We start from the raw sequence: 23,751 nt of genomic DNA on the forward strand, positions 1-23,751 counted from the left end.
TATTAATTTTCTCTTTCCACGCACATTCTATACAGTACCATCTCTCACCATTCCCTCTGTACTGTGAGCATCTTCCCAGAGAGACACTATACCTGCCTTCTTAAGTGCCTGGACAGAGACTTTCTTACTTGCTCCTCAGCATCTGCAGTGATCTTTTGGAAAGGAAGCTATTTTTTATTCTTCTCATGGTTAAGGGTCTCCCATAGTTCAACCATTACCCATGGCATAAAACCCAAAACCCTTATGTGACTTCCTGCTTTATCGCATCTGATAACCACCCTCTCTTCAGATCTGGTATCTTAACTCCTTTCTACACAATGCTATTGTGCTATTTCATAGACATATTGCAAGTTTGCTTCTGCAGTTTCCTTCTGCTCTCTGTCTTTGGATCAATCTTCCCTGATATTTGAAAATGATTCACTTCTTTTCATTTAGGTTATATCTCCAATATCATCTATTAGGAAAAGTCTTCCTTAGCCCCTCTGCTACTCTGTCTTATTCAGCCTTATACTCACCTCAACTGTAAAACTATATTAAATTATACCATGGTTATTCATTTATTTATTGTACCTCTTCCACTTCAACTGGTGAAAATAACAAGATTAGAAGCTTTCTTTGACCATATAACACTGTAATCTGCTTGCCTATCAGAGATTGGCTTATGATAGGTTTTCAATATGTGTTTAATAATGAGTGGATTATGAATAAAATAATATAGTAGAAAGCTTGAATAAGAACAAAAGCATACACAATGAACTTAACAGCACTGAAGTTCCAAAATACCCTTAGAAAAGTGTTTTTTTACTACTTTAGCTGCATAAAACTTGCAAGATAAGAAGTTCAAATCAGGTAAGTCAAAGTTTCTATTTACAGAAATACTACCTAATGTGAAGGCAATTTTTACAATGTGTAGTAAAGCAAATAAGAGGCAAAAAAAAATCTTTAAAGAGATTTCCTCATAATAGCAATAGAATTACCCAATAGGAGTTAATTAGAAGAAGACCAAAGGAAAACAGAAGATATTTTAGAAATTTAAATTTGTTTATAAACTTTAAGCAATGAGCTAGCAGAAAGATTGCATATTCTATATAAGGCAATAATTATTTGAGCAAGAGAGGAAATGATAGGTATAGGGTCTAGAATAGAAATTGAGGTTTAGATATACAGAGGAAAGAATAATGAAGTTTGATGATGATAATGATAATGATAATATTAAAAATAACAACAGCAATAATAATTTGAACACTGATTTGTTTTCATGTTTCATCTCTGTAACTGATGTCTCTGTAAATTAGTAAGCAGAATGTCAGAGGGGATTCAACTTGATGGTTTCTATTTTCTTTGTGAACACACAAGTGAGTTCATCTGATGAGAACAAAAAGGAAGGTGATAATTTATGAAGCTTAACAAGAATAAAGAGTTTTATAGCAGTGGTTTGTAGAAATACAGATAAAGGCTGACTTGGGAAGACAAAACAATCACCAGCAAGTCTGAATGCAGTAGCCAAGAGTAAGAGACCATTCATCTGTATTGACATCCATTCTTACAGCCACATAGGTCCTCACTAACAACATCTGGGGTAGAGAAGACCTGGATTTTAGTCTCAAATGCATTAACGAATATAGAGAGCTGAATGATTCCAGACAAGTCTATGACCAGACAAATAGCTGAGGTGGCAAATAGTTGTGGATTTTAAAATCCAAAGGACCTAAGTTCAATTTCTGGTTCACTTCAAGTTCATGTAATACTTGTGTTATCTTTTGAATTGCACATAGCAGTAGAATTACCCAATATGAATTAGAAGGAGATCAAAGGAAAAGAGAAGATATTTTAACTGAGTTTCAATGTATGTTTTGATTTGTTAAATGAGAATAATGATAATATCTACCAAAAAAATAATACATGTAAAGTGCCTACAAGTTTCTAAGTATGAGCAGTAAGTATTTAGATATTGCTATTCCCATGGTTCTTAACCTAATTTAACCTCCTCCTCATTGTCAAATCATAACAATCATTGCCTTATATTTAGAAATATGTGACTGAGTTAAATTATCTCAAAGAACTTTCCAGAGTGTAGTCACACTAAATCCTATATATGTCAGTTAACCTAATGCAAAAACAAGAAAAAAAATAACCTAGACAAATGATGGAACATAAACTCGATCCCTGAAACGTATTATTTGTATCTGTCCCTGATGTATAACCATCATAAATAATTGTGTGTTTTGAACTATATCATGTACTGAAAGTCTAAATTAATACACTTTACATACCGTTATTAACATAAACCTCTAGAAGACAGGCACAACTTATATAAATTTGTAAGCCTCCATAATTTGAAGTAATTTTTTATAATCATTTGGAAACTCCAAGTAATGGTTCTTAATCTTATGTGCTACTATTTTATCTGTGAGAGTAAAAAACGTGCCTACTTTGTGGAATAAATGTATTCAATTGTTGGTGCATATCACATCCTAAAATGTCAGTGGTAGAAAATGTTATATCATGCCCAGATTGTGTCCCCAGTAGATAAGTTCTCTCAACTACTTTGTCCTGCCTTTTTTAACCAATGTAAAACTTGATGAATTAACTACTAAACCTCCATTCCATACCTCCATGGTTTTTCCATGATTAATGTGATTCTGAATTTTTTTAACCCTGAATTTTTTGATAGTGAATCTCAAATAGACTTTACTAATTGGAATAATGCAGGCTGCTGTTGCATATCTTAAAATTTCAGTGTCTTATTATAACAGAAACACATTTTTCCTTCATGCAATAGGCCACTGATGCTGTTTCTTAGATGACCTTTTACATGGTAATTCTAGTAACCAAGTTTCTTTTAGCTCTAGTTATACCATTCCTTAGGGCCTCAGAATGATTTGCTTCCATTTATTAGACCATAGGTAGAAAATGAGAGGAAGGAGCCACATACATTTCTTAACCATCTGGACTCTGAAGTGACCAATATTATCTCTATTCTGGTTTGACATGTAAGAACTGTCCACATGACCTCATAAAGATGTAAGGGTAATAGGAAGAACTGTAGGAAGCTGTAGTAGCAGCCCTGACAGGCACTTCCCAGCAGTTCACCCTGCAGATAGGAAGACAGAATCCTTTGGTCTATGACCAGCTGATTTACACATGGATTAAAGTCAACAAGTGTAAGTTACATATTCAAAATCGTGTGTGAATAAACAGGAAGTATATTGAACTTCATATTTTGGAAATAAATAGACTCAACATAAAAACATTTTTAAAGTATTTTTAGTTTTCAGTCATTCAAGTCCTTTTGTTAATCTCCTTAATCCTTACTTTTGATAGGATAAATATTGTTTTCAGACAGTTTATGGAGAATTTACATATATGATACATTTGGGTGAAGTCTGTTTTTCACTACATATATACTAGGAGTATTTGCCAGACAATTGTTATCATTTGCTATGCTTCCCAAGGATCTGATGGAAAATAGTGAAAAACTTCTCAAGTATGCTTGACTAGCATGGATAATAATATGAATTAATCCTTAATTATTGTTTAAAAATCATAAGGTTGAATATAAACTTCCCACTTGTTCTATCTGTTGCTATGTTTCAGGTGTGTTTTGAGTATTCGCCACTGTGATGGGAGGTTTGGTGTCCAGGGTGGTCATACTGGTCCTTAGGTCAACGTGGACATGCCCTCCTAAGGGACTGTGGGGCACCCATCTCTCTCTGTACTCTCGGGTGGAGATGTGATCTTTCCTCTGCCATCTGCCATCAGCCATGAGGTCCTTACCAGAACTAAGCTGACAGAGGCAGCATGCCACTGAACCTCCATAGTATAAGCTAAATAAAACTCCTCTTATTCATAAAAAAAAGAAAATCTAAAGGAAATAAGATAGAGCAGGAAAGAAGAAACATTATTCAGACTAAAAGAGAGCAGCGCATGACTCTATGTTTCCTAATTATTTATCTCTATTAGACAACTGTAAGAACAAAGGCTTTCTATAAAACTTAAAAATTAATATGCTCCAATCCTTAATGTCCATTACCCAGAAATATTTTTGTCTCTCTGCCAATACATGTTAGCAGGAATTCAGCTGTAATTTTCCCCAAATATTGGATTCTTTAATAAAATTCAGTAACAGAAAGTTTAGGTTTAATATTTAAAATGTCAAGATTAAAATGAAATGAATTCATTAGCTGAATTCATAACAATGACCATTACAAATGATTGTTGGAAACCATAGTATTAAGAATGACAAATATTAACCTCTCTAAAATGCTAAGATATACAATTTCTTACATGGAGAAAAAAGAATAAGAAATACTCATTTGATGAAGAGATTACCAAAACCCAGAAAATGTTGTACACTGAATGGGTTCATCATGGGACCTATCCATCAAAAACCAAATGCCTTGCAAAATAATGGATGCCACCCCTAAAAAATCGGTGAAAATAAGTAAAATTTTCACATTTCATTGCAGCTTGAAGATCTAGCAGTTCTTTTCACTATTTGGGCCTGTTATAAAATATTCTTTTTTTTTTTTTTTTGTACCAGAGATTAAACCCAGGGGTGCTTAACCACTAATCCATATTCCCAGCCCTTTTTAAAAAATATTTCATTTTGAGACAGGGTCTCACTAAATTGCTTAGGATTTCACTAAGTTGCTGAGGCTGTCTTTGAACTCATGATCTTCTTGCCTCAGCCTCCCAAGCCACTGGGATTACAGGGATATGCCACAACATCCAGTTTACATATCTTATCTGGTGTTTATCATATCCTCTTATCTATAGAAAAAAAATGCTACATCTCCAAAAAAAGTTATAGGTATAGTAAAAATTCTATAATAGCCCAATATGTTTTGCCATGATCCACCATATTACTTCTTGACATAGTGGCTAGTATCAAACCATTAGTACTATCTACATGGTCTTCATTATTAAAGACACACATACCTATACATATTTATTTACAAAGGATTATTTATTAACAAAGATAAATGCTGAAGAGTGTGTATGTAGCACTGCAAGAAAAACTTGAACTAAAATTAATGCCTATCAGAAATGCTATAAGTTATATAAATTATGGTCTAGTAACTAATTTTTATAGTAATTTAATTGAGTGAAAGAAAATGCAAATATGCAAAATATATTATTACCTAAATAAAGGACAATAGCATATATAAAATGTCCCTATTTGTATGTCAATATGCTTGTGTGAATGTGAGGAATGGAGCAAGAGTGTGTGTGTGAGTGTGTGAGCATGTGTGTGTGTGTGTGTGTGTTTGTGTGTGTATAGAAATTTTCTGGAAGAGTAGGAGTGAAAGTAAACGGTCTAGGAATGAATGTCATATTTATTCTCTTTTCTACCATATGGGGTTCATATCTTATCAACCTGTTATTTTCATGAGTTCACATTTTTAAAAGAATGAAAAATTTAAAAATCATCACTTATGACACTGTAAATAGCATTTTCTTATCCTTTTATATCATCTATTTAACAATTATGTTTTGTCTCAATTCCTTTAAAATAATAAATTAAAACCAAATAGACATGGATTCTATTTAGAAAAATCTAGTGATCATCATTCATAAAAGGCAGTTCATTTTAATTTTCTTACAGACAAAAGGATAGGATATTTCTTTCCATGTAAAAAGTACCTATTTAACCTGTATAATTAGGTCTCTTTCTATAATTCATAAACATAAGTGATGCAATTGAACTATGAGTATTATAATCTTTATCTCTTAAAGATTCTTTGCTAAGAGATATTAAAGTTCATGTAATATATTTCTTTAAATGCACCCTTTTTCATTAGTCATCCAATTTTTCCTCTCTCCAAAGGTCTCCACTCAACTCTATTCATCAAGCAATTTTTGAATTTTCCTTTCTTGTATTTTTATTCTAATTCATACTCTTTACTGTATAAGAGACATTCATGAAGCAGGAATTGCATGGCATAGAAAATGGCTTACATGCAAATGCAATTTTTACATTCATCGTTCATAGTATGACATTAACTGTTTCTTCTGTTCTCTGTGTCATGATAGCTCAGGTTTCTCATTTCTGATGCTGGGAAGCAGGCTGTGTTACTCCATTATTTATAGAACACTGGTCTTTTCGCTGTGCCTAACCCTGAGTTAATTCACATTGTAAAGCAGGAGTTACTCCATTTTAAGCAAAATGTTAGTGGATAATTGGTACACCTTGGTTGTACAAGTAAACAATTACATCTGACCAACACAACTATAAGGCACACTGATAAATAACTTATTCTTGCCAATGTATCTAACCAGGAACCCCTGGGCATATGAACATCCCAAATCACATTAGAAACACCAGAAACTGAAGATTATCAACCTCACCAGATGTAAGCCCCTCACTTCAAACCCATAAAATGAGGAGCCCCCAAAAAGGGACACAGCAGCACACTAACCACATCACCTGGTCACTGGTCATGAACCTTGCCCAGGAAAATTGCCACAGCAGCCAACCTATGATTCTCTATCCCTGAGCTTCAGGGGAGCATTAATCAAAATCTTTTATTTATAGTTCAAAATCAGTATAGATGGCAAACAGAACAGTGAAAGATGTCCATTCAGACCTGGGACCTCCTTCCACTCAACAGAAGGTGATTCTCTGCTAAGCGGAAGAAACCAACCAGATTCTAGGTTCACCAGGAAAATAAAAGTTCTCTGACAGGATACGAGAGAACTTGCTGATACCCAATCTTAAAAGTGCACACTCCAGGAGACATTAGCACATGGGAATCCCTCTCCTGCATTTTGGAGTTTTTGATCTGAATCCCTTCTTATCTGGGTACACAGGTATGGGCAATGGTAGTAGCTATAACCTAGATTATTAAGGACAGCAAACCTGCTTAAATTAAAAACCTTAATAATTTTCAGGAGGCCAACGTTATGCCCATGTCCTTGCAATTTCTCTTTAAGTAGCTGTCTTTCACATTTTTTCTCAAAATAGACACCACATATTGTCCCCCGCTGTCCATTCTCAACTAGCAAAAGTGTATCCCTCCTTTTACTTCATGTAGAGTCTTAAATTTCATCTTTTACAATCATGAGAGGAGTCAACCAGTCTTCTCAAATACAGTGTCAACTGCAACTCAGTAATCCAATTTTTGCTAGTAAATATGTACATTATAATACTACTAGTAGATACAATGCTTCTGATGTGCAATGTGCACAGATATTGTATTCTTTACTTCTACGTTGAGCTAGAAGATGTGTGAGGGAAGCTTGAACAGAGATTTCACAATAATTAATGTTTTTTGAGTACTTATCATGCTGAAGAGTGTTTTACACAAATTATGGCTTAATTCTAACAAAAACAGAGGGAGATACTATAATTATCAGCTTTATCTTATAAACAAGAAAATGAGTCTTGGAGAGTTTGATTTGTTAAAAGTCATTCTGCTACCAAGAGATGGAACCAGACTTTAAAGTCAGTCAGCCTAGCTTCAAATTATAGACCATTAACCAGTATGTTAAAATCATTCTTAGAAATGGATTTTTTTTTTTTTTTTTTTTTTTTTTTGCTGGAACAAGGGAATAAAGGGGCAAAACATAGCAGTAGATCAAAAGAAAGAAGCACAGATCCTAACAAAGTGTATGATCGTAAACTCTACAACACATTAGGAAAAAAAGTAACAATAATGAACCCTAAAATAGCCCCTACTGTAGATCACGTACTGTTTTAATTGGTTTTCATATTAAAACATTAATCCTAAGACAACATATTGGAAGATACTATTTTTATCATGCCTCCTGTACGAGGAAGAAACCGAAGCAGAGAAACTTTAAAGTAACCCATTCGGGATCACACAGAAGAGCAGACTGGGGCTGGACCAAAGCTGGCAGCCTCCTCAGGCTGCCTGTGTTGTGAAACATTGCTCACAGAATAGCTTTTCTGCTGCAATAAGGCTGCTATGTGCCAGAGGAGGGCACCTGCAGGAGAAGCTGTAATGCTGCCTGGCCAGGATAGAAAGGGTGATGTGGAAGACCCTAGATTTCAGTCAACAGGTTCCTGATATTCAACTGAAGAGGAAATACATCATGACAATAAGATGTGCTGTGTACTTCACATATTGAGTCAGTATTATGACTTATTTTTATAATTGAGAAATAGGGATTTCTTCTGTAATGTATAAAATCTAGAGAAAAGCTTAACCAAATCATCTGAGCTAATGAAAAGGTATAGTCTAATAAATTCAGTTTTCTTCTTACAAGCAATTTCCTATTAACTTGGGATTATACCTTTGAGGGGGATGTCAGAATAATGGGGGAAGCTAAAAATTATAGGTTCAGTTATTAAAGAATATGAGTTAAGAATATGTTGAGAAACTGTATATTAGGCAATAGGTATTTTGTGAGTCTTAGAAAGCACTGCTGTGAGATAAGATGAATTGATAATTCTACAGTACTTTGTAAATGTTAAATAATATGTTTCAAAAGATAGTAGACCAAAATAAGGATACAAATTCTAGAAACACAATGACCAGGTTGAATGTCCAAGTTTATCACTTGAACAAATATTTGTACATTCTTCATATCTTAACTTTTTGTTTTGTTTTGTTTTTTCAATGCTGGGGATTTGAACCCAGGTTCTTGTGCTTGCAAAGCAAGCACTCTACCAACTGAGCTATATCCCCAACCCAATATCTTAACTTTTATCATTGGTAGAAAGGGATTGATAATTGTAACCCATCTTATCCAATATGGTACCTATGAGATTAAATTAATTGCGTATAATATGCATCTGTGTGTGTGCATATGTACATATAGACACAAGTTCTAGACATTGAAGGTTGGCTAAAATCTGTATTTTAGGAAAAGGAATCAAACCATTCCATACTAACTCACTATCCAAAATACAAGGACCATTTAAAAATATAATTCATTTAAAAAAGTGTGGCAAACTCTTTGTCTTAAATAAAAGAAATTTATGGATAACTATTTATAAAGTTTCATAGACATCTGTTCATATGCATATTTAAAATTCATTTATAATTGTAAAAATAAAATGTGCACATAAAGGTGATAGAAATGATTCCTAATCTTAAATCTCCCCTGTCTACCATCTAACTAATGTTAGGCAAATACCCCAAATCTCCAGAGCTTTAGTTCCTGTTTCTATAAAATGGGCAAATGATATTTAATAAAAAGCACTAGGGTTTATGTAAAAGACACATCAGTTAAAGGTACTTGGTAAAGAATTTCACACATTAAATGTGAAATAAATATGATTTCATTCTTGCTTAGGCCTACCAGACTTCAGGTCCACTAGGGAATTAGGAATACATTCCTATTTCATACAGGCTAAATTAAATATAAGAAAAAATATTTTAAAATAGTTATGTTCAAGCTCAGTTCAACAAACATTTTGGGACTGTCCTACAACTTGAGCCTTGAGATTGAATCTTCCCATCTTAAACGTTCCCACATTAGAACAATGGACATGCAAGTACTGTAGCCATACAATTGATAACCATATAAAGAAGTTCAGATCTTCTTTTAAACACTGTCATTATAAACTATAAATCCCAAAACTGCACAATTAAAATGGAAGGATTTAGGACTTGCCTGCTTTGGATACCTATTTTTGATAAGTAGCATTTGAAATTATTTTCATCATTTTCTGGGTAATGCTTTCTTAGGAAACAAAAGCATTTACTTATTGATGCTTTTTCATCCTTTGGTGCAAATGCAGCAGAAATTAACATGACTAGATTTGCCCTACAACAACTTCTTCAACTTTACTTTGTTTTAATGTGCCAAATCTTTTTCTTTTAATATCAGCAGCATTCATTGGTGCCAGAATCACTGATCTACAAATAGTGTTAATTATCTTATCTGCAGCTGTGTAGGCAGCAAGGGAGCATAAAACACTGGGTTTCTTGCTCACAATACACAACAGTAGAACAAAAAAATCCACAATAATCAGCATCTACAGAAGTTTTTCCAAGGTAACAACATAAAGAGTAGCTCATATTCAAAATCTGGGACGGCCACCATGGACTTTATGTTAAACCATTTAAATAATTGGTTAGGTCCCCATTGTGGAGAAACATGGTGCAAGCTGGATGAGCAGGAGTTCTTTCTGATTATTCATAAAGCTACTTGATTTTAACTAGTATTGGTAATGCTAACAGAAAGTTAGCACAAAAAGGCAGCTCAGATAAAACCCCATTAGAAGACAATGTCCAAATACATTTCTTTGACCATGACTCCACACCATCCTCCACATTGGGAGTATTGGTCAAAGCTAGCATATTTCTTTTATTTGGGAAGACACTATTATTATTATTATTTTTAAATTTTGGGTATCAGAGATTGAACCAGAGTCACTTAACCATTGAGCCACATCCCCAGCCATTTTTTATATCTTTAAATAAAATTCAGGGTCTTGCTGAGTTGCTTAGGGCCTCATCAAGGAGGCTTGGCTCTGGAGCTGAGATCCCCTGCCTCAGTCTCCCAAGCAGCTGGGATTACAGGCATGTGCCACTGTATCTGGCTGACGTTACTATTATTTAAAGCACAGGAAGGAAAAATCTACTGATGATCTCTATTAGTTACAAATTTAAGCCAAATATTTTACAGTTTCTTAAAATCAATTGTTATGTTCCCACCATTTGATATGTTGATATCCTATTTTGTTTTTCTTTCCTGTAAATCATGCATTTGTTCAATCTTCTAATAAATTTATTTAAAATTATTTGTTGATTGGCTCTTATGTCCTTCCTAATCCACTCTGAATAAATGTGCACAAGGCACACAGAAGTGATAGACCCAGATAACTAAGACTGTCCAGTTCCATTGATCAAGTGACTTCTCTATGCTTTCAACACTATACGTTGATCATGCAGTGCTTCCCTACACTCCTCCAGGAAAAGATGCACTAGTCAAGTGTATCGGGACTTGAGTCTATAGTAGTGAATAAGACACAGACTCTGCCTTCCTGAAACTTCCAGTCAACTCAAGGAGACTGATGTTAGGCAATGATTACAGATGAGGTGAACATTATAAGATGAGAGGCTCAAAGTTCTAAAGCAATGGGAAATGGGTGCCATACGTAGTCTTGAGGGGAGGAGCTTAGGACAGTCTCTTGAAAAGCATCATTCCCCACTCGCACAGAAATAAGTGAGTTCAGTTCCTTTCCCTTATGAAATCAAGATAGGAAAGTACAAATGTTACAGAATAGCAATTTCTAATCTAAACCACATAAATGATCAAATTTTATCTATCCAACTCTACTTCTTTGATTTCAATACCACACACCCACATGCATACTTCCAAAGGTTAGCTCTATTTATATTACCTGTTTACTGATCAAACAGCTTGACAAAGCTCTTCTTCCCTAAATGCTGTATTATAAACATTCCCTATGTGTTGACACCCTCAAAACAAATAATGCATATCAAAAATTGATGTTAATATCAATCATTTGAAAACCATTTATTGAAATTATTTATTTATTGAATATAGTGTATATTGAGTACGTATTTTTCTTTTTCTTTTCCTTTTTGATTCAGGGGTCTAACTATGTTGCCCAGGCTGGTCTCCAACTCTGTGTGTTCAAGGGATCTTCTGATCTTGGCCTCCCAAGTAGCTGGAAATACAGGCAAGTGCTACCATGCCTGACTATGAGTATAGATTTTTAAATAGTCTTTATCAGTCATAGTACAGGAATAAATACCATTTACATAAGGCACTTTGAAATCTGCCCACTTAAATTGTATTAGTCTCCCCCTCCACTCTACTGCACCACTATACCAAAGGCCACACTCCTAAAGGTTCTCTGCTCAGGAAGCTTCAACTGTATATGCTAAGAAATATTGTAACTATTGGTTTCTGATATCCTTTACCATGATGAGGAAGTTTCTTTTTGTCTATAAAGTTTTCTTCAATAGGTTAGAGAAGTAATGAGATAGCATAGTTGTAAATAAATACAGAGTCTGATCTCAGTCAATGCAGATTGCAAATACCTAGCTTTGTGACCTTGGATCCTAGTTTCCATGATCAGTAAGTTAAAAAGAGTGAGTTTCTACCACAGGCATGATATTAACTGCAAGGTCTTTGACTACTCTGTGACTTGGGTTCAGGAGGCCAGAGGGGTAGAGTGGCAGATGAAAATGTTCCAAAGGTATTAAATATGTATAGATGCAAACCTTTTAAGGGAACTTCTGGAACTTGTGATGAAACAGTTTTTTCTTTGAAATTAAATGAATGACTGAGTCTCTGCAGCTCAGGTGAGGAATCACACATGAGTTCATTTTGACACTATCTTCTTATTGAATTCTCAAGTTGAAATCTTCACTCCCTTCCCACATACTTCCAAAACTAATATTTAAAAATTTTGGAATTCTAAAACATTAAAAAGCTCTTTTAGAATCCTAAGGAAATGAAAACTTTCTGACCCACATTTTTGATAATCCTTTATAAAACTTACCTAGAAATCATGATTGATTTGGGGTATGTTCCTGATGACTCTTCTTTATCCTTTTATACCTTCCCATAGTACATTCACTTTAAATGTGATTTCCAGGGTCTTTTATACTTTTCATCTGTAAACTATTGTTATATTTCTCTTCCCTCTTTTTCTTGTTCCTACAGTTGCACAAGTATGCCATGATTCTTTGCCCTAGCTTACACATGCACAAGCTCACTATCTTTTTAATATTCATATGTCAAATCTACTTGACACTTTCCACTGTAGATTTGAAGTCATGGAATAAACACTTCTCCTAATCCATTCAACAGGTAAATGAGGGTGTTGTGTTCTTGTCTGTGTATGTTTAATTAATAATGAATATCAGTGAAATTTAAATATTTGCTATTTTCTATAAATTAATTATATTTTTACTCTCTATAATGTTCTTATTCTCCATCTGCTGATTTTTTTTTATTGTTTTGTTTTTGTGCTGGGCCTGACTTCAAACTTGTGATCTTCCTGCCTCAGTCTCCTGAATTTTGGGATTACAGGAGTGCACCACTACACATGGCTAATTACTGATATGATTTGATAATGAAATTTATAGGCAAGTTTACAGAAGTCAAAAAGTTCAAATATTCTCTGAGAATGCACACAAATATCAAAATTTCCTCACTAATTTGACTTAAATGCAACACATGAACTAGGTCCTGTATCACAAAAAGTGTTCACTCAAAGAGAGTTCCTTTAAAAGTAATAATGTGAATGAACGCACCTGTTTGCTTCAGTCAATTACCTGGTGACTTCATTTTTGATTATGGGATGTTCCAATCCTAAAGACTCAGCACCTAACTATATAGTCTATTTCTAAAATATTGATCCTTCTCAAAGCTGAGCTGACCTCACAGAAGCAAGAAGATTGTGGTGAAAGGTATTTAAAATCCTGCCTTCCCCTCTAGGAATTTCGTGTCAGCCTCCAGAGAATCAGGGAATAGATGAAAGGATTCTCTGTTATGAGTGTTTTCCAAGGAAGGTGTATAAGAATGTCCTGGTCCTGAATGTCTGCACTGTGATTTTTCGGGTTTTTGTTTGTTTGTTTGTTTGTTTGTTTGTTTGGTACTAGGGATTGAACCTAGGGTTTCTGTATCAGCGAGCTACATCCTTAACCCTTTTATTATAATCTGAGATAGGGTTTCACTAAGTTGCTGAGGCTGGCCTCAGACTTGATACCCTCCTGCCTCAGTCTCCCTATTCATTGGTATTACAGATGTGCACCACCACATCTGGCTACCATCTCTCTTTTTATCAACATCAACAAGTTCACAATATCCCCTTTAATTTGACTTCTTATTTATATCTGAGGGAAACTGAGATGTTTGAGTAGCCATAAGTAAAAATATTTAGAGGGTACCAAAACTATAACTGTTCCCTAAAATTCAAAAAGTACAAATACCTGCATAATATTTAATAAAATCTTTATATAATATGCTTTACCTAATAATGCATGCATAGTAATATTGATTAATAACAATGTTTAGCCCAAGAAATCATCAAATTGTATTAACTAAGCTTCTTAAAATGTTTCAATAAAATTCTGCACAAAATATTAGGAGGAACTGGCCAATACTTATACTGTGACACTATTCATGGCAAGGAGTACTATTCCTTCGGAAGGATTTTATTTAACAGTTTTACCTGTGTGAAAGTCTCCGGTGACTAATGCAGACTGCAGTCTGAGAATCTTGAGTAATGCATACTTTATGGCGACTGCATTTCATCTTTAAGCATGGATCTTTAGCTGGATCTAAAGCTGAAAAGAGAGAAAGAGACTGAGAGATTGTTCAGAAAATATTAAAATAAATTTCTGTAAAATGGAGGTATCCAATCTCATCAAACATAATTTGATCAAGTAATTTTATAGCATTTAACTGTAAATTTCCTTCACATTTTTCCTCTATTAAGAGATACTTCTATTTCTACCCACATAACTCAGATAGTGGGTAACAACTGCACTTTAGTCTCATCTGGGCTATTCAGGAACTAAAATGCACATACTACTATGATCAGAAAATGCGTAACTAGAACAGGAATTTTAAGATAACTCTCTGTAGTTGCTGCTATCATTATAGCAATAAAGGAGAAGAATAAAACTATAGAATATACTGTAATACTTTATATTTCAGTGGAGTATTACATTACACTTCTCATTTCTCTAGACAGACACTAGTAGTTACAGAAAAAGGATAAAACCCAAAGATGATGTTAAACATTGATGAATCTTTGGCTGTCCAAGTAAAGTCTAGAACTGTACTTGGGGACTGAATGAGTGCATCATGGTAAAAAGTCAGATGTTGCATTCAAGTTTAGGTTGCTTTTGTATAACATTTGAAATTCTATTTATTTAAGTAAATTCTGTCTTGGTAGTTGCCAGAGATTATGTGATATGTTGATTTTTTGATCTAAAAACTTTATTGACATGTGTCTCACTTACTATGCACCTCATTAATTTAAAAATTACAATAATTTTCAGTATATTCATAATTGTAATGCTCACATCACAATTTTTAAATAGTTTCATCACTAAGAAAACCTAAATGTGTCCTGTGTTTATCACCCCTTCCTTCCCCCTGATTAGTACTGGACACTGATTAATCTTGTTTTTGTCTCTGTAGTTTCCCTATTCTGGACATTTCATATAAGTTGAATCACAAAATATGCAACCTTTTATGATTGATTTCTTTGACATGGACCAATGTTTCTGAGGTTTAATGATGCTGTAGCATGAAGCACTGCTTCAGTCCTTTATATTGCTGAATAATATTCCATTGCATGGATGTAACACATTTATTTATTTATTCAGAAGTAGATGGGCATTTGAATTGCTTCAAACTCTTGGCTATTGTGAATAGTGCTGATTTAGGTAATCATTATTGATACAATTGGAAGAAGGCCAGAAGGAAAGTAGGTACAAATAAGGAAAAGATACAGTATGTCCAGTTTGGGTACATGTCAAAATAGAAAAGGAAATGCTGAAAGACAGCCAACAAGAAATTTTAGTGCATGTAGAAAATTGGAGCCAGGGTAACCAGAACAATATGCTCTTGGAATATACAAAAGTATCTGGGAAGCCTGTGGACTTTCCACTGGACATCGGAATGTGGATTTGACCCAAACATTTTCAGTTTTTAAACCTAAGGTAAACTCAAGCTGACATCTGGTGTACAACCTACTTAAGTTTAGATTTATAAATATATTAAATCTTAGCCCAGCACTGTGGTGTACGCCTGTAATCCCAGCAGCTCCAGAGGCTGAGGCAAGAGGATCACAAATTTAAAGCAAGCCTCAGCAAGTGAGGCCCTAAACAACTTAGTGATACCCTGTCTCTAAATAAAATACAAAGTAGGACTGGGGATGTGACCCAATAGTCGAGTGCCCCTGAGTTCAATCCCTGGTGTACCCCGCCAAAAACAGATAAATCTTAGCCATATTTCGTCAATGACAATTTAAATAAATGCTTATGTTCTGTTCATTGAAAAAGTCAATAAAATAGAGATATAAACTATATATATGAAAACATTCTATACCTTAAAAATATAAAAGAATTTTCTGTAAAATTCTTAAAGATTTCAAATAAGCTTGAAATTTAAAATAAAGCATATTTTTCACATATAGTTGATTCAAATTAATCAATAGACATATTATATTATACCATAATGAATATCTAACACATTAATTGCATGTATTTGGAACATAAATATTTTAATTGCTTCCATTTCAGAGAAAGGCTTTTTCAATGAGCAATGGTTAGATAAATTATATTTTTTCTCAGTTTTTAAGTAGCCTCAGTTATTAAGTTAAAATATTTTATTCCTTATAAAATGTTGGATGTATTTTAACTATGCAAATTAAAATTGCTAGAATATTTTTATTATACTATCAGTTTAAATTATCAAGTATTTAAAATTATTTGATCAAATCACTTTACTTGAAAACTGTATGAATTCTTGTTGGACAACATAGAAAAACCATACAAAAATTCAGACATTAAACATGTTATAAGGCGCATTAGCTGTTATCTTTAATCTATCTTTATTTTTATTTATCAAAATTACTTTTTAAAATTTCTTAAAACTGAATTTTATTGTCAGAATTATCTTCCTCTCTACTGTATATACCTAAATTATCTGCTCACTTTTGTAAATTTTTTTTTAGATGAACATGCATTGATCTTAAATGTTAATGAGGTTTAGTGTGAAATTTAAATCCATGTATAAAGATGAATAAAGTGCTCATTGATCATCTCCTGCCTCCCTTTATCCACCCTCCTCTCCTTCCTTTCCAGCCTCTAGTTACCACTATTCCATATTCAGATCACTTTTTTTTTTTTAACTTCTACATGTGAGAGGGAACATGGGATACTTGTCTTTCCATGTCTCTCTAGCTTATTTCATTTAACAGAGTGTCTTTCAAGTCCACCCATTTGGCTATAAAGGACAAGATTTCATTCTTCCTTATAGGTGAATAATATTATATCTATATATCATGATTTCATCCATTCATCTGCTGAAAAGCACTTTGGTTCATCCATGACTTATAAATAGTGCCACAATAAATATGAACATGTAGGTATTTCTCTTATATGCTGACTTTATTTCCTTTTGATATATATTCAGCCAGATCATATTGTAGGTCTAGTTTTACTTTATCTAGTTTGGGTAACATCCATAGTCTTCTCCATAATGTTTGTGCTAATTTACATTTTCACCAACAGTATATAAAAGTTCCTTTTTCTCCACATCTTTTCTAGCATTTGTTATTAATTAATAATAACCATTACATCATGGGTAAGATGATATCACATTATAGTTCTGGTCTGGATTTTGAATGCTTAATATAGGACATTTTATTTTGAAAGAGACGCATTTTCATTTTCAATAAAACTAGATTACATACACAACTATCACATGAAGCCAGATGTGGTGGTACATGTCTGCAATCTCAGTGACTCAGGAAACTTGGGCAGAAGGATTACAAATTTGAGGTCAGCATTTGCAATTTAGCAAGATCCTGTCTCAAAATAAAAAAAATAAAACATCTGGGATATAGATCAGTGGTCTAGTGCCCTTAGGTTCAATCCCCATAAGACAAAAGATCAATCAATCAATCAATCAATCAATCTTGGCTTATTGAATGTAATTATACTTTGAATTCAGCTTGTTAATATTCTAGTGTTTTCTTCCAGTTTTCATTTCTTTATAATCTAGATTAGATAATTTTTAAAAGTTCCACACCATTTCTTATATTATATATGCTTAAGAAGAGAAATCAGAACTCAAACATTACACAGCAAGAAGGAAATTATCAGCACAAACTTAACACATGGAAAAGAATTTGATGAGAAAGTTTTGCACATAATTCTATATAAACAATCAAGTAAAAGAATAACAGTATTTGTCATGAGGTGTAAAATATAATAGTAGAAAGTGAACATGAAAAATCAGATATAAAGGAGACGACCACTTTCTGAGCATGTGAATTTAACCATCTGTATTTTTTAGTAGAACTCACATTGTTGGCAGCTTAAAAACTACAAAACATCACACTCTGTAAATACAGATGCTTTAAATTTCACTCTTGAAATCATAACAATAACACAACCAAATTCTCTTTGGCTCAAAGCCCATGAATCAGGATCAATCTTGTGCCTTAAAAAGAACTCTCATAATTTCATCACCTCACTCCATTGCGATCCTGTTCCTTTCATCATTCTCAATTTAACATATTTCTTTTATTCTACCCACCTTGCTGTCCAGCTTTCTCTCAGGCATCCAGTAAAATGTCCACTAGAAAGGTTTCAACCAGTGCATTTGCTATCACATGATCATGTTTTTTTCTTCCTCCTAAATTTTAATAATCTGGTTTTGGTTGTTTGTTTGTTTGTGCCAGGGATTGACCTGAGGGGCACTTAACCACTGAGCCACATCTCCAGGTCTTTTTATTTTGAGATAGGTTCTTGCTAAGTTGATTAGGACTTCCCTAAGTTTCTGAGGTTAGCTTTGAATATGTGATTCTCTTGCCTCAGCCTCCTGGGTTGCTGGGATTATAGGCATGCACCAATTCACTGGGTTTTAGTAATCTTTTATGATTGACATTAAGTAACCCAGAGAATTAAACATTATATTTGTTTCTTTTTTACTTTTTCAAGAAAATCAGTCTGTATTTCAGACCATTACTTTATGATTTAAACTTTGAGCTTTATTGCATTTGTGGTATAGGATTTCACTCACTCTTGCCAGAATACTTGTTTTTTTCATCTAGAACCATCCACTTACTGCCAGACTAAATAAACTAGGACATGTCTGGCCTGGCTGAGCAGCTAATGGTGAAAATGCAGTAAGGATAGGTGAGGGCAGAAAACAATGTGAGTGAAAGTAGATATGTTAGTAAGAAAAGATCAGACTAAAGACACAAACACAGATACCAGGTCAGAAAAACAAACATGGATGGCAAATTTTTTGTTTAGTTTTGAGGTAAGAACTGAACCTAGCACTTCAAATGTGCTAAGTGTGATGGGCTGACAGATCTGGCTCCATGAGAATGTTATAGGCCAGACTCTAAGGGAAATGACTAAACAGACTCCAGTTTGCTCTGAGACTCCATGTTATGTAGGAAGTAAGTTTCTCCCATGGGAACACCCCGCCTCTGTACCCATCATCAGTTACTTAGCATGACATGTTTAATAATATACAATGGCAACTCCTATGTAGTGAAAATTGCTCTCCTTTGACCTCTATTGCTCTTAACCAATGTACCATGTGAACAGTAATTGTGTGGATGTTAGCAACCATTCTTCAGTTTGTACCTAGGTAAGGGTCAGTTTGACCCACTTCCCCCTCTGTCGATGATCTCATGGATGTTAGTTTGTAATTTTGAATCACAGTAACAGACACTTATGATTGATGTGATTTTTGGTATAAGAGCCCCTACAATCCTGTGGTTGGGTCTGTTCTCCCAACAGCCATTTTTTGGGGCATTGTGTGAGACAGTCAGCTAGCCAGTTTAATAAAGACTCTCAAATTTGGACTTCTCAGTGGTGATCGGTCTGTTCTTAAGTTGCACCCCATAACATTTGGAGGCCCCAGCGAGATCCTCGCTGCCTGGTAGGTAACCACCGCTCACCACTGACCTGGAAACTCCTGCGGAGGGGAGAGGCCACAACGTTGCTCCTAGGGGAAGGCCTCTGAGAGACGTTCCTCAGCCCCAGGCTGCATGGTCTGTGGAGCCCCGCCCCAGGACTGAACTAAATTTTCTGAAGAGAGTCACCTGTCTCTGCATCCCTGGGGGACCGGTAAGTCTGTTTCTGGCAGATCCGCATCTGGGGACTCTGAGGAAGGCTGGATGCAGCATTACTTCCTGAGTCTGGGGCTGGCAAGACATTGCTCAGTTCTTCTGGTCTGGAATCTGGAGTGGCCACTTGTCTGTGTCTTTGGTGTTTTATCTGTTCTGTGTTTGTTTGTCCTTTTCTGTTTTTTGGTTGCCTTTAAGTGTAAGCATGAGTCAGTCTCCCTCATGTCAGTCATGTACTCCCCTCCAGTGCATGCTAACTAATTTCCAGGAATTCCAGAAGAGAGCCAGTGACTACGGAACCCACTGTGATGTCTTTTCTCTCTCTAAATTCTGTGAGAGAGAATGACCAAATTTTGAGGTCAGATGGCCCCCTCAGGGGACCACCAAATTGTTTTTGGGAAGCCGGAACAATCTGATCAAATGTTTTATTGTCAAATTTGGAAAAAAAAAAAATGGTTGAAAAGGTTTTTAACCATGTTCACTAAAGTTTACATTAAAATATAAACTGTTGCCAATTGGAACTTCCAACTATTGGAGTTGGTCCACCAAAATGCCAGGCTAAAATTTCTGATGGCTGCTATCCAGGAGACCAGAAAAACCGGTTTAGAACAAGACCCCAACCTGAGGGAGCTCTCCCAAGGAGACCAATGGAAGCAGCTCCCTTGCTGTCTCTTCGGGAAACTCCTTCAGGGAGGGATAGGGCATAACCTTTGTCTACATTCTCTTAATTCCTTTTCATTTCTGCACATCAGGATAGAGGCCAAAGACTTTTAAAAGTTCTGTTTTGAGTACATAATTTTGATCTGGTGCACCTAAGTTAATTTTTTATCAGATCTATTTTATTCAACTATAAGGTTTTCTTAAAGCTCTGTTTCATTCAGAGGCCAGTTTACAAGGGTTAACTCTCAATCTAATGGGTTTTAAAAAATTAGCTATAAGGCCTTTGTCCTTCTGTTTATGTATATGAACACCGATGTATTGTCATGTCTACATATATTTGGTACCAAAATTGGCATATGAGCTCATAAATTAAAATTTAAAAAAATGGATCCAAATGCTTTTGATTTACATAATTTAAAAGGTTTTTAATTTGGGTAAACAAAAATATGGCTTTCAAGTTACTGACACAGTTTTGTTTCCAGGTAGTCAAAAAAATAAATAAAATGTTTTATAAAATATCTAATATCCATTGTTTCTAGGTTTTTCTTCAACAGGAAAGAAAAGACTGATATGGCTCAATACAATTCTTTGATATCTCGGCTTTTAAAAAATAACTAAATTAGATTTAACATATATGGGATTGATCATGGATGTGTTTGTTAGAGACATCTGATTGGTTTAAAAGGTTAAAATGCTAACTGTTAAATATAACATCAAGTACTCTTAACTCCTTAAATTCCACAGGGTAACATACTTAAAATATGTTTGGTGTTTTCATAAATTGATAAATAAAAAAGGGTTTAAATTTACTTTATGTTATCACTAAAAACATGATTACTAAAAGTCTTAACAGGAATTATTCTACATAAAGTGTTCAAAAGTTTCAACTGTATTTAAATAGAGTTCTATAAGTAACAAAGTATTTCATCAGATTAAAATGAAGTAATTTAAGTTTTATTCTCTAGAACAGCTAGTCTTAAAAATTGGAGACTTGTACAACTCTGGTTAAACAGCAACTGTTAGAGTGTTATACTACATTACAAAGTCTAAATTTTCTTTAAAAGTTAAACATGGTTAATATAAAAACATCAATGTAATTATGATTCTATTATTCTTATTCATATATTAAATGTGTACATATCTTCCAGGTATACAAGTCTTTAAAAGGTTTAAAAGAACATTTTATCAAGCTGGTGTTCTCCACCTAAAGTTGTAATTGTAAATTTAAACTTATCAAAATAAGGAATTTTATTGGGGATTTATTAATATCATTTAGTGTTCTATAACTGGACCTGAACCTTCTACACTGGGATAAAAATGTAAATGTATTTCTAAAAGAATGGGAGCCTGATCTGTTTAAAAGTTAATATCATGAAACAGGAAAACATTTTGCCACTTTACTACACAAAAGGAATGTTAAAATCTCTCTCAGCTTTCTTTGGTTCATGTTTTAAATGTAATATCATATTGTGTTAACTAACATTTAAATAGACTTGGGAAAAATATATGTAAACTTTATAAAGTAATATTTAAAAAGATAAAGGTCAGTTTCAGAACTAGGACTGCTTTACCTAAGATTTATAAAGAGCCCTGCCTTATCTGAGATAAGGCTCTGCTTCCTACCTTACTACATGTTACAATGGCTCAAAAATAAGTCAGACTTCAGTTCACATAAAGTTATATTCAAAAGATTTTTTATTGTTGTAAAATTACTGTAATCTCAAACAGGAGATATAATATATAGCTCAGTCAAAGTTTAAGATAGCTATTACACAACTAGATATGTTTATACTGTTGTTAATTCCATTTTGTATTTTCCTTGTAAACTCTGTAACTGTTGACTAATTAATGTTTTACAGAGGTACTGCTTCAAGAACAATCTAAATTAATCTGTGATAATAAGCTGTCACCTATAGGACAGATAATATAGACCCCAGTTTAATAAAAGTGGGTAAATGACTATAAAGTCATAGACATTAAAGTTAAAACCCAGTACTTTTACTGTATAACTGGTGAAACTGACTTGCTGGATGTTTAAGATCAAAACCTAAAGATTGAGATTAAAATAAAGGGATCAAGAGAATCAATATTTGGCTCTTGCCCTCAGAGTCAGCCTAAACCCAGGGAACAAGAGAACTTATCTAAGGAGCTTTGCAACTCTGGGCAACACAACCTTCTGATAAGGGAGACTGATGTTACCACTAGAGGATAAGAAGCCAATCAGTGTACCTGCTGCAGAGGAGGGTCCTTGGAAAAGGGAGACATCCCTAATGCTTCCAAAGGAAGCCACCTTATGAAGGAGACCCTACCAGGTGAATGGCACTAAAGGAGCTAAGAAGCTGCTCTCAAGTTCCCCAAGAGTGACCCCTGTGGGAACTCAGCTGACTCTTAACAGTAGATAGGAACAAGGTCAATTTGATAAGTTTGGTCTTAAACACCTAGCAAAACAGTTAAAACCAAAACACAGTCATTCCTGGACATTTTAAAAATAAAACAATTGTTATTTTCATGTAATTTAAAATGTACACTTGTGTTAGCCCCCAAAATAAATAAAGCTGGAGATAACCAAAAAGATTCTTAGACAAAAATGCCTGATAACTATCAAGAGAAACTGCCAGAGTTATAAGTTTTTAGTCAGTTTAAGGCCTACAGATCATCTGACCTCCGGTACAGGTAGACTTAATCAATGTTTGCTAGTATGATTCTCTAACCCTAAGTAACAAGAATAAAGGAATCTCTACTAAACAAAAAGATCATGCCAGTAAAAAGATATTTTACAAAAATCAGGTGACATTAAGTAACTTAAATAAGTGTTGTGCTTACATTCCTGATAACTCCAAAAGTGTTAAATATTTACAATTGAGGCCTTATCCTCTCCAGACTTGTTAGGCTTTGTTAGGCCTTTTTATGGGAACAACCTCTCAGCTCTTCCATCTCCTGGTAAGAGATTATTAATTTCTATCAGCTTCATGATATTCATTGACATGTTCCAGATGCTCTTTATTTTGTACTCATGGTTTTTTGTTTCTTTCATAGAACAAGACTTTTACCCCTAGAAGGGAACATTTTACTGCTTGTCCCACCCCACATTGCCCCCTCTCAGCTCAAAGCAGCAAGAGCGGTCATTGCCCTTTTTCCTTATAGCAGTAAAAAGTCCCTAAAATTAGAGGGGTAATAATAAAAATTCTAAAAGACAGTCACTATAGATAGGTAAATTGGGTTATATCACAAAAATAAGGGCCAGTTTGGGTCCAGAAAGTTGGAGGCAAATGACCTCTGAAAGATTAAAATGTTAATGCTTTCAGAGCCCT

General features: G+C 34.3%; 1 protein-coding gene across 1 annotated transcript in view; it reads right to left on the minus strand.

Moving 5' to 3' along the window:
- Spock3 (SPARC (osteonectin), cwcv and kazal like domains proteoglycan 3) overlaps nt 1-23,751 on the minus strand; it is a 439,938-nt gene that overhangs the window by 197,331 nt on the left and 218,856 nt on the right. Inside the window, 1 exon segment of the mRNA XM_047551520.1 lies at nt 14,129-14,243. Coding sequence (XP_047407476.1) covers nt 14,129-14,243 — 115 coding nt within the window.

This window comes from Sciurus carolinensis, chromosome 4 (genome assembly GCF_902686445.1).
Source record: "Sciurus carolinensis chromosome 4, mSciCar1.2, whole genome shotgun sequence".
NCBI lineage: Eukaryota > Metazoa > Chordata > Mammalia > Rodentia > Sciuridae > Sciurus > Sciurus carolinensis.